The sequence below is a fragment of the Xenopus laevis genome, chromosome 7S (assembly GCF_017654675.1).
Source record: "Xenopus laevis strain J_2021 chromosome 7S, Xenopus_laevis_v10.1, whole genome shotgun sequence".
In the NCBI taxonomy this organism is placed as follows: Eukaryota; Metazoa; Chordata; class Amphibia; order Anura; family Pipidae; genus Xenopus; species Xenopus laevis.
The window spans coordinates 63,696,835-63,710,233 of NC_054384.1; the positions used below are offsets into that span (position 1 = coordinate 63,696,835).

The 13,399-nt window shown below is 39.3% G+C and overlaps 1 protein-coding gene across 5 annotated transcripts in view; it reads right to left on the reverse strand.

Annotated features, from left to right (window-relative positions):
* LOC108704925 (NXPE family member 4) overlaps positions 1-13,399 on the reverse strand; it is a 64,771-nt gene that overhangs the window by 24,276 nt on the left and 27,096 nt on the right. For 3 of the 5 annotated variants that reach the window (XM_018241652.2, XM_041571326.1, XM_041571325.1), the window contains exons 2-3: positions 12,093-12,165; positions 3,850-3,951 (exon numbers count right to left, since the gene is read on the reverse strand). In XM_018241652.2, the coding sequence (XP_018097141.1) occupies positions 3,850-3,945 (96 nt within the window). In that variant the 5' untranslated portion in view covers positions 3,946-3,951; positions 12,093-12,165. The remainder of the gene's footprint in view (positions 1-3,849; positions 3,952-12,092; positions 12,166-13,399) is intronic. The other 2 variants (XM_018241655.2, XM_041571327.1) reach the window with 1 other exon arrangement.

Below are 13,399 nucleotides of genomic sequence, written 5' to 3' on the forward strand. Positions count from 1 at the left end.
AGTGCAGTTTAGGCCCCAATTAAGAAGCATATTAATGAGCTGAAAAAAGAGAGATCTGCAACTAAACTAGTAAAAGGAACGGATGACAAACTATGATGGTGTCTGGCGTATCAGTTCTGAAAGGTTGGAGTAGGGACCAAGGCGGAAGCTGTTTATTGAAAGTCTGATTCACAGGGTCTGAAGGGTTAGGAGGCTTCATAGTTTATTTCCAGGCAAACAATCAGGGCAGACAGATAATAGCATGTCAGAGTTGAAGCAGGCGGTCAAAGCCTGTATATAAAGTTAATATTCACAATTTAAATACCCAGGGATCCCAATATATTTAGCGATTGAATCTGGGTCCCTGGCATAGTTTTGTTTTAAATTTTTTTTCATGCCAAAACATGATGCAATAATGTAACACACTTCCACAATGCTGCACAATGGCATCAATGTGGGCCTGGGAAACAGAGCACTAATAACAGAGGAGTTGTTTCCTTTAAGAGTGGATTGGATGACTTATTTGACAGGCATAATATCCAAGGCTACAGTGATTTCAAGCTCTACATCTAATTGTTTGCATTATTTTCCTTTTTGTTAAATTTTTAGGAGACCTGGCAAAAAGTTTTTTCAATTCATCTAAAGGGATAGGGAAAAAGTAAACCCAAGGAGGCCCATTTCTTTTGTCATATTGAAGAGTTTATTGGACAATGAGGGGATGGTTTGTTTAAGATTATGTTTTTTCAGGCTTGTTTTTTGTTGGCTTTTTGCAGGTCATCCCATTGGAAACTTGTCAGTAGATCAAAAAGATTTAAGAAGGCATTCAGTTAGAACATGCTGATGTGAGTTGGTCTTTGTTAAAATATTCCCAGTATTTGGTGTTTATGAAGCGTTTGTTAAATTTATTGTTACAAACAAATCATTTTAGGACCCAGAATTAAGAAAATTCTCCTATGTAAAGATTGGTAGGTGGGAGTCTAATAGATTTCACTTGTATACTAGACCACAGTTGCAATAAACATGTACTGGTGGGAAAATTATAGTGTCCACTAGGTTTTGTTAGTTTGCTCTTTAGGATTCTTGCTAAGAGTTGGTCAGTTAGTTTTGAAAAAAAACCAAGTGCTAAAATAAACATGGTGTTGGCTAAATGTCAGATATAATCTTATTTAAGGGCAGACAGTATTCACCTCACATATGTGGTCTTAGAAATCTTCAATTTCAGCCTGGGGAATGTATGCTCCAATCAGCATAATCTGTTTATCATAATCAGCAAGGATGTCAGTAAATTAGGTGTTGATTGTATTAGCAAGATTGAATCTTTGAGGTGTTATTAAACCTTCCAGATAGAGGTGCCAAAACAGCATTGTATGTGGCAGACAATAGTTGTTGCACGACCCCACTGCCGCCTCTATTTAAACTTGGTTTTTACATGTATGGTTCTTTAACACCTCTTTGAACCAGTCGCTCTTCTGGTCTAGAATCTGGAGTTGGCAGTCTTCAAATGTGTGCCCCTTTCTTTTAAATGTAGGTACATGCCTGAGTCCTGACTAGAGGAGCTGGCTCTTCTGTGCTGCACCATACACTGGTGTAACTGTTTGGTTTATTCCCCATACAAATCCGAACACTCCTCACTGCACTGCACTGCAAACATGCTACGCTTCTTGTGCTTTGGGGTTGGGTCTTTTGGGTGAACCAAGTTCTTTCTCCTGTCCCGTTTTCCACCTTCACCAGTAGTCTTGATGTCATTGCTTCTCTTTCTACCCGTTTTCACAAAGGCTCAATCTGGATATCCACGTGTCTTCAGGGCCCCTCTGAGATGTTCCATCTCTTTCAACTTAGCCTCTGTGCTTTTGGGAATCTTGTCTGCTTTGTGATGTAGTGTTTTGATAACACCCAGTTTGTGATCTAGTGAATGGTGGGAGGTACTGGTCTGTGCGAGTTGGTTTCTTGTAGAACCCTATTTCCAGCTTTCCACCCTCTGACTCTTACCAAGCAGTCCAAAAAAAAGCCAGTGTGTTATCTTGCAAATCTTCTCATGTAAACCTGATTTTGTTGTCCACTGTGTTGATGTGTTCAGTGAAAGTCTGTACCTCCTGTGTATATATTTTAACCCAGGTGTCATACACATATAGGAAGCAATGACTGGGAGTGATTCCTTTGAAGCTATCCAGGGCCTCCCCCCCCACTTCTTCCTTGTACAGGTTTGCCAAAATGGGCAAAACTGGTGATCCCATGGCACAGCCATGCTTCTACCTGTAGAAAATATCCTTGTACTTGAAATAGGTTGTACCTAGGCATAGGTCCAATAAGGAACATGCTTACTCTGGGTTAAAGGAACAGTAACGTCAAAAAATAAGTGTTATAAAAATATAATGCAGTGTTGCCCTGCACTAGTAAAACTGCTGTGTTTGCTTAAGAAACACTACTATTGTTTATATAAATAAGCTGCTGTGTTGCAATGGGGGCAGCCATTCAAAGGAGAAAAGGCTCAGGTTACACAGCAGATACCTAATAAGCTCTGTCTGTCTACTGCTGTTATCTGTTATCCAATTAGTTAACCTGTGATATATACGGCCATATAGCCGTTTTTCAATTTCCACCATTGCTCCACAGCAGCTTGTTTATATGAACTATAGTAGTGTTTCTGAAGCAAACAGAGCAGTTTTACCAGTGCAGGGCAACAGTACATGAGATTTTCATTACTTTTAATTTTTTGGTGTTACTGTTCCTTTAAGCTTTGTTCTGTTATCAAGGGTGTTGTCTTTTAGAAAGCTAGTTGGATGACTGCTGAAACATCTTCAAAATAAACACAGCAAGTCTAGTTGTTTTGAATTTTTTTCTACAGTAATATGCTTTTTGTCCATGGTTCTATATTTGGCATGTAACTAATGCTCCAACCATTGTGAATAGTAGTGCTTACTGTACACACCTTCTATCTGTTTCTGTGTCAAGCAGGACTGAGGCAAAAGTAAAAACATTCTTTACTTCTTTATTTTCTGCATTGGAACAATTGACCTGTTTGGATTTAACAAAATATTTTCCACTCTTGAAGGATTCTTCCAGAGTAATCTTTTGAATCCATTCTCTACACATTCAATATTCATAGAAGAGCAAGACTTTGGCATTGAGCACTATCATTTCATAGATCAGAATAGTGTTGGACAGTTGAAGTAGTCAAACACTTTCCTGACTTAGGAAAATGTTCCTTACATTCAGGAAAATTAAATAGGAAACATACAGTATAAAATTGCAAGGAATCCCTCAGGATATTTGATAAATCAGCCCCATAAACATTACAATTACATTTTAAAGATTGCATATTAAAAGGAGAAGGATATGTTAGACACCCCCAGTGATTGTAATAACTTACATACCTGATACCTGCTTCTGTTAGCAGGAAACTTCACTGTCCCATGGTATTTCTCAGCGTGTTCCATGGAGCAATCGTTTTCCTGCTTTCTTTCTTTTTCATATGGATGCATGAGTGAAAAGTTTAACTTTTTTTTTTTTTTTTTTAATAAGCCAGATTTTTCCATCTATTGAGCATGCATTGTCCTGGGGCATTAGAGAAAGGACACAATTGCTCCGTGGTGTTAGCCTGAAAAGTACCCCACCCAGTGAAGTTTTCTGCTAACATGAGCACCAGCCCAAGATATCAGGTAAGTAACATTTGGCACCCCCAGTGATTTAAACTTCCGTTCTCTATTGAAATTTGAAATGATGTACTCATCTTTAATCATAGTTTGATTATGTGACACTGTAATGATTAATAAAGTGTATGATAAAGTGTATTATAACATAGAGAGACTTTTTTTTCATTTATTAGATCTTTCACACATGTAGCAAAACAAACGAACACATTATGCATACCTTGTGTGGAATTGAGTAAAACCAGAAGCTTATACAAAAGAGTACTGTAAGTGTCCCGGCAAAGGCCCCGCCTCTCTTCAGTTTATTTAGTGCCATTTATATCTATAAAGGTAAAAAAATATATAATGTATCAACTATATATATATATATATATATATATATATCTTCAGAAAGAACCAGCAACACAGGGTTATTTACGATAGTGAAAAAAAATATATATTTGGTAAGGCATGCATAGCCAACGTTCCTTTCTCAAGGCAACCACACACAATGTGATTTTTATAGCCAATGAAACAACAACAGTTAAGGAGTGACATCATCAGTGCATTAACCATTAGTGTCTGTGCTCCAAAGTGAGCCATATAGTTCATTATCTAGACAAATTTGTTTTTTAAAGTGACATGTGCTAATAAATTACTAAAAGTTAAATATATACACAGTGCCGTACTTAATAAAACCCAGTAAAATCCAACAGAATCAATGCAAGATATAACATGGGATACAGTGTGTAGTTAGTGAGCAAAAGTATAAAAACAATGTATCAAGTACATAATCATCCTAGTTAGCTTCACTTGTATCCCCTAGTCTGACTTGTATCTAGGGACCCCTCCTAGGTGTACCGAGGTTTAATTCCAATTTTTTATTATATATATGCCTTGCATCAAAACATTAAACAATTGAGGGAAATCAGATATTTGCTTATGTTTTCTAACTTGTAGGTGACTGTTGAAATCTAATTGGTTGCTATGGGAAACATTTCAATGTTTTACACAGAATGATAAATAGGCCCCTAAATGTACAGTATAGTAGTACAGTATAGAATGCAATGTTTTTCTGTTGGTTAGAGATTTTTGAGATGTAGTCCCAACAATAAGGACCCAGTTGTTCTACAAGTTTCAACTTTGCACTTCCCCTGCCCCAAACATCTCTGCCGTATCACTTATTGAAGCGAAAACGATTCTCATGTGGAGATGTTGGCAGGAATTTTACATAATAATGTTTCCCCACTGTAGGAAGGTGGCTGCAGTTGATTTTCACCCTTTAAGTGCCAGCAGAATTTCGCATTTCAGTTACACGAAGTCCCCGAAGTTTCTGAAACATTTTGTGCTCTCTCACTTTAGGGGCATTTTCGGAGGGGAAACCTTTAGTTTATCAAGGAATACATTTTTTTTTTTTGGGAGATCCTGAGCTTTCTAAATCTGCCTGAGTTTCATGTATTTCCACCTCTGCAAAAAAATTTATAGCACGAAATACCAAACATAATTTTTTTTTAAAAAAAAAAATCCTATTTTTCACAATATATGAATTTTTCATTTTACACATGAAAATCCAACTGATTTGGAAAGCCTCATGTCTCTCGAACGTGCCAATACCAGATATGTATGTTTTAGGGAGATTTAGGACTTCTGTACTGCAAAAACTCCAGGTAGTATATTACCAAATTTTGAAAGCACTAATATCACTTATTGAATCGAAAACAGCATGCCGCAGAAAACGGCATACTTTAGATTCCAAGGTCAAAAAATCCTGAAACAGTAGGTTTACCTCTAGGTTATTGTCAAAAAGTTTGCATTTCACCCCATTATATACCCCACATTTCGTAATGTACCAGCAGAAGGCATCCTAAATATGTACGCCAGGTGTCTACTAGACAGCTTGATGCCCAATATGCATAGATTTACCAAACTATGTGGCATACTGAGACCCCCAAATCCAAATAATGCATATGAATTTTCAAGTATGACACTCTGGCTACTATAATATCAGCACTCGGTATGTGTATTATGTGCCATGAGAACCCCCAACGGTATTGGAGACCCTAGAAAACCATATATTTTCTGAAAGTACACATCCTGACAAATCTAAAATGGGTAAATATGTTTTTCTACTGCAAACTACTAAACTGCAAAGCTATGCTAAACATAATGCCAATTTTGGACTGGGGGCCCCCGGGCCGCAGCCTCAGGGGCCCCCCAGCCACAAATTAATCTGCCGGTAAACCACCTTTGCGGCACGTGCGTGCATGCGCATACATTTGGCTGATGTGACCGGGGTTCAGGAGGTAAGTCGGAAGTAGGGAGCGAGCCTGTCCCGGCCAGTGGGTGCCCATGAATACCATCTGCCGGCGTATCCAGGATGTAAGGAGGAGTGGGTCTGGGCCATCGGGGCCCAAAGGGTTTTTTCCTGGTGTCACGCCACCCTAGTCTGACCCTTCATGACGTTTATGAAATTTCTGAAAACCGTCACAAAGCTTGCATTTCACCCCATTATATACCCCACATTTCGTAATGTACCAGCATAAGACATCCTAAATATGAACGCCAGGGTTCTACTGAACAGCTAGATGCCCAATATGCATAGATTTAACAAATTATGTCGCACACAGAGACCCCCAAATGGATATATAGCAGCCACAATTTCCATGGGCAAAATGAAGAAACAAAGAACAGAGTGAAATGCAATAAAATCACACAAAACCACCAGGAAATTATCACTGTAGCTGCCATCTTCATAGTGTAATCAGCTAGCACGTCACCATCTGCAGTAATCCTACCCCATCCAGCCTCGTGGTAGCATCGTAGTAATCCTACCCCATCCAGCCTCGTGGTAGCATCGTTGGTAGGTATTACTTATGTCTCAAGCCTGATCTATAAAGGCAGACTATTATTTACCCGTTTTGTACTTTTATGCAAGTTTATATCTGTTATATATGCAGCTTCGAGGGCACCAAAGGGTGTAGCGAGGGTGCCAGTGACTGGGAGGAGGGATGGCAGAGGAGGGGATTGGTTAACAGGGAGGTGGTTAGAGCAGGATAGGTTGGGGTAGAAGGGGAGGGTGTGTATATATGCTGGCAATTACTTACCTGCTTCCTCTTCCCCCTGGATCCTGGAGCGCTGGTGGAGCTGCCCTCCCACCCTCCCGTCTTTTCCTCCGTGGTTGTTATGACATTTTATATCTTTCTACTGTTGTTTATTATAAAAAAAAAAAAAAACTCTTAATGCCATTGCTTTTCCTATTTCATTGTCACAGCGGTGTAAAAGTGTCCTTGCCATTGGTTATACGGTATCTGGTTGGCGTAACCTACATGCCCACCGCGGCTGCGGTGGCTGGCATCTGGAGATTAATGGTTGGTGATGTAATGGCAAGCTTTTTCTGTTTACGTTATGAATAATAATCTGTTCAAATAAAAAGCTGTGGCCGACCCTCACCCACATAAAGGAAGTTTTGTCTCAGAGTGTTTTTTCATATGTTAAGTGTATAAACAGTTAAGATGGTTTAGGTGCTACACAATAAGCACATACCTCCTCACAGTCACCTCATGGCCCTGCTATATAGTATGTTTCTCCCTAGGGATCTAGGCCTTATACTATTACAGATGCCTCTCACCCCCTTTAGTTTACATATGCTACACAGTGTATATATTTAGATATATATATTGTGATGTATTGTACAGCTTACTAAGCACTGTCATTTTCTATCTCCCCTTGTTTTACACCTTGCCCTTTGTTAATAAAACTGAAGCTCAATATCCTGTGTCAGTAAATTAAATGAAGGAAGGAGTTTAGCTGCATGTCAAGCTACACACTACCCCAGGGTAACACGTAGTGAGGATAGAACACACAGTTTGGGGGTGTGGCCTGATGTTGAGTTGAACGGACGCAGAGAAGGTGAGCTCCGTGCCTACACTAATAAAAACCATTACCACGCGATAAATATGATGAAGCAGAATAAAATAAATGCCCCTGAAACCTCTCAAAAGTCCCTGTTTGTGAAACGGGATAAAGAGATTATCAAAGCACTACTAACAGACTGCTCCAACAAGACAAATCTACGGACATTCCTTTAGCAATGGCAAGAAGGCTACGCCCTAGAGACATCTTATGCTGCTTGCATAACTACAGCACAAAAGAAAATATCCTCTGGCCCTTCAGAGATTGGCAAACTGAAGGTGGAGGAAGAGGACATAGAAATTTACCAAGATGTAACTTTCTCAACCATACATCAGCAAAGGCTGCTGAAGCCACTGCTAAAACTCCTCAAAGAACAGCAGCTCCGCTACCGATGGGGCTTTCCTTTCTCCCTTCTGGTTTACGAAGGGGGCAAGATCCACATTCTCCAGGACCAAAAAGATGGCCAGGCATTTGATCAGTTAAGGATCCCACAACTGAACTTTAAAGAATGGTTTGCATATCTTAACAGGGACCTCCCACCAATGAAAGTTGAAAAGAACCAAGACTGAATCCAAAGGGAGTATTAACGCAACACTAGCCCTGATTCTTCAACCAATAGTCTCAACCAGCCCCACAGTAATCCCCTGATTTATTGCCGCTCAGTCGCATATCCTTCACTGACCTCTCTTCAACAGGAGAAGAGACAGGCTGGCAACAGCTCTAATCTTTGCTCTTACACATAAATCTTCACCCTGCCACCTCACATACACATACAACGCTAGTACAGTCTTACATCGAAGCCCTATCTCGATCTTAACTTAATGACTTAACTTAACTTTGCTCGATAAACTTGATATACCTGGACCAAGATTGTTTTGTATCAGGCAAAGCAGCTAGGGACAATTTAAATCAGATGATAAACTTAAATCGACATGGCCAAAAAAAAAAAACAAACAAACTTTGATGCTTTCTACCAACGCAGAAAAAGAGTGTTTGACAGAGTATACTGGAACTTCATGCTGTGTTGCCTATCACACTATGGATTTGGCAAATACATGATGCGCTTTATAAGCACCCTATATCACTACCCTAATGCCAGATTCAGGGTTAATCAGTCCCTAACGAACCCTATCACTCTAAGAAACGGGACTCATCAAGGCTGCCCTATGTCCCCCATACTATTTATATTAACGTTGGAGCCATTGCTTTGTAAAATTAGATCCAACCCCCAAATCCAGGGCATTCCCATCCGAGATGAGCACAACAAAGTAGCAGCATACGCGGACAATCTCCTATTTCTCTTGGCCAACCCCAAAGACTTTCTTGCTAATCTGGAACAAGAAATAGAATCATATGGGAACCTTTGCTATTTCAAAATCAACCCCAAAAAATTCTCTGCCCTCCACTTAAATCTTTCAGCTAAAGCAAAAACTGAAGTACATATTTCAAATGATTATTTAAATTGGACATCTCTAAACTACTCAAGAATAGCTACCAAAATCACTGCGGAGCTCACCAAATGGAAGCAGAAGCCTATCTCATGGTCAGGCAGAATAAATATTAATAAAATGAATGTAATGTCCCGTTGACTATATATTTTTTAAGGAATCACCCTACCCGCCCCAAAGGATTCTTTTCCAAGATAGGTAAAACAATCAGGAACTTTGTCTGGCAAGGCAGATGTTCCAGAATTAAGACCAAGATCATAACAAACAGCAAACAGGCTGGTGGATTGGCGCTCCCTAGTGTACTTTGATATTACCATTCAGCAATCCTTAAAAATACTCAATTGGTCTCATCACGCTGACGCCAAGAGCTGGATCTCAATAGAACAAAAAGCCATATCCACTTACCTCATCCACTTACCACCCACCCTACAAAACACATTGGCAATATGGGTTAAACTTAAAAAATCAGGTGAACTAATGAGACATGGTTCATGGCTACTACCACTAATTAACAATCCAGATTATCTATAATGATAATTTACAGTTTATACATTTTATAGATTAAGGCAAATTTATTGAAAAAGACCAATTCATTAAAGTCAAACCTTTTTCATCAAACAATCAATATAAATTCATCCAAATCCAACATTAATTTAAAAATTTAGGCAGAAACTCCACACTGAACTGTCCCTTAGCTACTTTTGAAAAACACTAAGTTCACAGGCGAACCCCCTTACGAGTGCCTTCACAAATATATTCCTGCCTGACACGAAAACAGATGTCACTCGCCTAAATCTTATTTCACAATGGTCTAGAGACCTAGAGCTGGAACTAAAATGAAAAACAAGTGTGCACCCTCATTAACAACATCTAAAGAAGATATGGGAACATGCCTCTGACCTTTGCTGGAGATGCTCACAAGCCACAGGTACTCTACTACCTATTTTCTGGGAATGCCCTGTAATACGTCCCTACTGGGATAGAATATTACGGATTTCTGAGGAAATCCTGGGAAACGGCTATACCCAACAACCCGGCATACATCTTGCTGTTCCACCTGAATAAGCCTCTCTCACTGTTTTTTAATTCACCTTAACCTTTCCTCTTGAATTCCGTTAAACTGTTAATGCCATTACATTGGAAAGTTTGGCAACCTCCAACCACATGTGATTGGCTAATGAAAATACAGGAATTGTTTCAATTATTACTATTTCTTCACAGTAACAGATGCACAATTCTCAACCTTTTCTAGTAAGTGGCTCAAATGGACACTGACAGAGAATGGTTTTATCACTGATTTATACAAAAAGCCTACTGATAGAAATAACCTCTTGCGCAGGGACAGTTTTCACCCAGTAGGGGTCACTATAGGACTCCCTAAAAGCCAATTTATCAGGGCAAGGAGGATAACAACGACAGATGAGTTATACAATAACCAAGCTGAGGAACTGATTGAAAAATTCTGTGTAAGGGGTTATGAAAGAAGGGAACTGCAAAAAATCAGCAGGGATATACTTAAAACGGAGAGGAAAGATTTGCTGAAAGAAAAAAGTAAATCAATTAAGAAACAAAATCTGGTGTGTGTAACAACTTATGGTCCGCATTCTGCCTTTGTTAGGAAAGTCATATTACAACACTGGCCAATCCTACAAAATGACAAAACATTTGGGAGATTATTTGTTGATAAACCCATGTTCTGTTATAAAAAAGGAAAAAATATTTCTAATGGGATCACTAGGACTGACTTTAGGGAAAAACAAACCCATAAAGTGAAACACAATAAAATTGGTACTTTCCCATGCTATAATTGTGGACACTGCAACGGGGTTATCAGAGGAGAGATTTGTAAACATCCCAGTCAGGGGTATGATATAAAGTTGAGACATTTTGCAACATGCGAGACGGAGTCAGTCATTTATCTGCTAAAATGTCCGTGTGGATTTGGTTATGTTGGCCAGACATCCAGGGTGGCTAGGATCAGGTTAAATGAACACAAAAGCGTCATACGCAATTACAAACCTGAAACCAAGGAAGAGAGTAAGATAGCCCACCAAAAAGACAAAGAGAAAGAAAAATACAAAAAAGAAACACTATTGGCCAAACATTATTTTGAACAAGGCCACAATGTTGCACAATTAAGATGGCAGAGTCTTGAAGTGGTTAGAAATGATGCAGGTAATGATAAAACGTCTTTGTTAAGGATTTGGAAGTTAAAAACCTTGTGGCCAAAAGGACTGAATGAGAATTTTAGCCTCACATGTTTTCTTTGAATATTTCACTGATTTTATCTTTGTCTTTTTTCAGATAAGAAAAGCCGGTGGGAAGACATAGAAAAGTAAGGTTAAAATTATGACCCCACTGGCTGTAAGTAGTCTATTTAATACATTATATAATTTTTTTGATACACATGTTGTTTCATGATAGTCGCATTGTTATGTATTATGTATTATATTGGTTTATATTGTAATGTAACACAACAGTCCGTCTCCTAAAGGGATATCATCACGGACCCAACACCAAAAAAAGAGACTCTCTTTGCAAAATGGACATAAAATGAAAAATGGACACTAAAGGGTTAAACACATAACAGACTGTGGTGTTATGGGTAAACAAGGAGGGGCTTTGTACTTATAAGGTGTTTTTTTGCACAGTTTGAGTATCCTGATGAAGGGTGGGTAAACCCCCCCGAAACGTTGATCTTAGTGGTGGCACAATAAACTTGGGTTAACCCCCATCTGCTTGAAGATAAAGTGTGTGCGGATCCGTAATTTACTTTATTCAAATGGATTGGGAACTTTTCAGCAGGAGATGGAAGTAGCACCCATTAATTAGTAACTGAACTAATTCATGACATCCCCCCTTTTTTTCCCTTCTTCCCCTTCTCCCCCCTTTACCACCCTACCCTCCCTATAAGCCATACCCCTACCTTTAACATACTGAAAAGAACTGCTGTCAAATTTTTATTAACTCTCAAAATGTTTCTTAAGTTGATTAAAAAAAATTCACACATGAAAACAGTATTGATTTGTTACAAAATGGTTGTGAACAGGTACCTAATAAAGCAAGTTAAAAAAGAATCACAGTTTGAATATTTTAGGATGGTCAAAATGAGAATTTAACTTACCAACTTGACATAAATTCCTTTTCTTCTATTCCTGACATGTCTGTACACATGGACAGTATTGCCCCTACCAGACCTGCAGGTATTATTGTATTATTATTAACATGTATTTATATAGCGCCAACATATTGCATAGCGCTGTAAAGTAAATGTGATTATACAACTAAATCACATGAAATTATCTACATAAAACATATGGAGTTACATACATCACAATCAATACCGGTACAAAAGGTGATGAAGGCCCTATGCAGAAAGAGCTTACACTCTAAAGGAACGGGAGTAATACACAAGGTGTGGGAGTGGGCAAGATTGAATTAAGTGGGTAAGAAATGTGGTACTATATGTGGTGTTGCGTTTGGTAGTTAAGCAGAGTGAGGGTAGGCTTCTCGAAAGAAGTGCGTTTTAAGAGATTTCTTGAAAGCAGAAAGGTTGGGAGAAAGTCGGACAGACCGTGGGAGAGAGTTCCAAAGGAGGGGTGCAGCCCTTGCAAAGTCTTGAATGCGAGCATGTGAGGAGGTAATGAGAGAAGAGTTGAGTAACAGGTCAGTAGAGGAGCGTAGTAGGCGGTTGGGTGAGTATATAGAGATGAGTTCATAGATGTAGGGTGGGGCAGAGTTATGAAGTGCTTTGAATGTCAGGGTCATTCATTTGAATTTAATTCTGAGAGGTAGAGGAAGCCAGTGCAGGGATTGACAGAGTGGCGTGGCAGAGGAGGAGCAGTTGCTGAGGTGTATGAGCCTCTCAGCAGTGTTCATTATGGACTGGAGAGGTGACAGTCTGTGGAGGGGAAGGCCAATTAAAAGAGTGTTACAGTAGCCTAGACGTGATATGACGAGAGAGTCAATAAGAATTTTGGCAGCATCTTGGGTGATAAATGATCGTATTTTGGATATGTTCCTTGGGTGGAAGTGACATGATTTAATAAGTGACTGGATAGGAGGAGTGAATGACAGGGCAGAATCTAGGATAACCCCAAGGCAACAGGCCTGGGGAGAGGAAGTGATAGTGGAATGGTTAGCTATGATCGATACTTCTGGGATGTTACTGGTGTTAGTTGGAGGAAAGAGAACCATTTTTTAGTTTTAAAGAGGTTTAATTTAAGGTAGCGTTGCAACATCCAGGTTGAGATAGCAGACTGGCAGGAGGAGATGCGAGTTAGGAGTTCTGGGTTACAATCAGGAGATGAGAGATAGATCTGAGTATCGTCAGAGGTGGTAGTGGAAACCATACGAGTTGATTAAATTGCAGAGGGAGGAAGTATAGAGGGAGAATAGAAGGGTACCAGGAAAGAGCCTTGAGGAACCTCA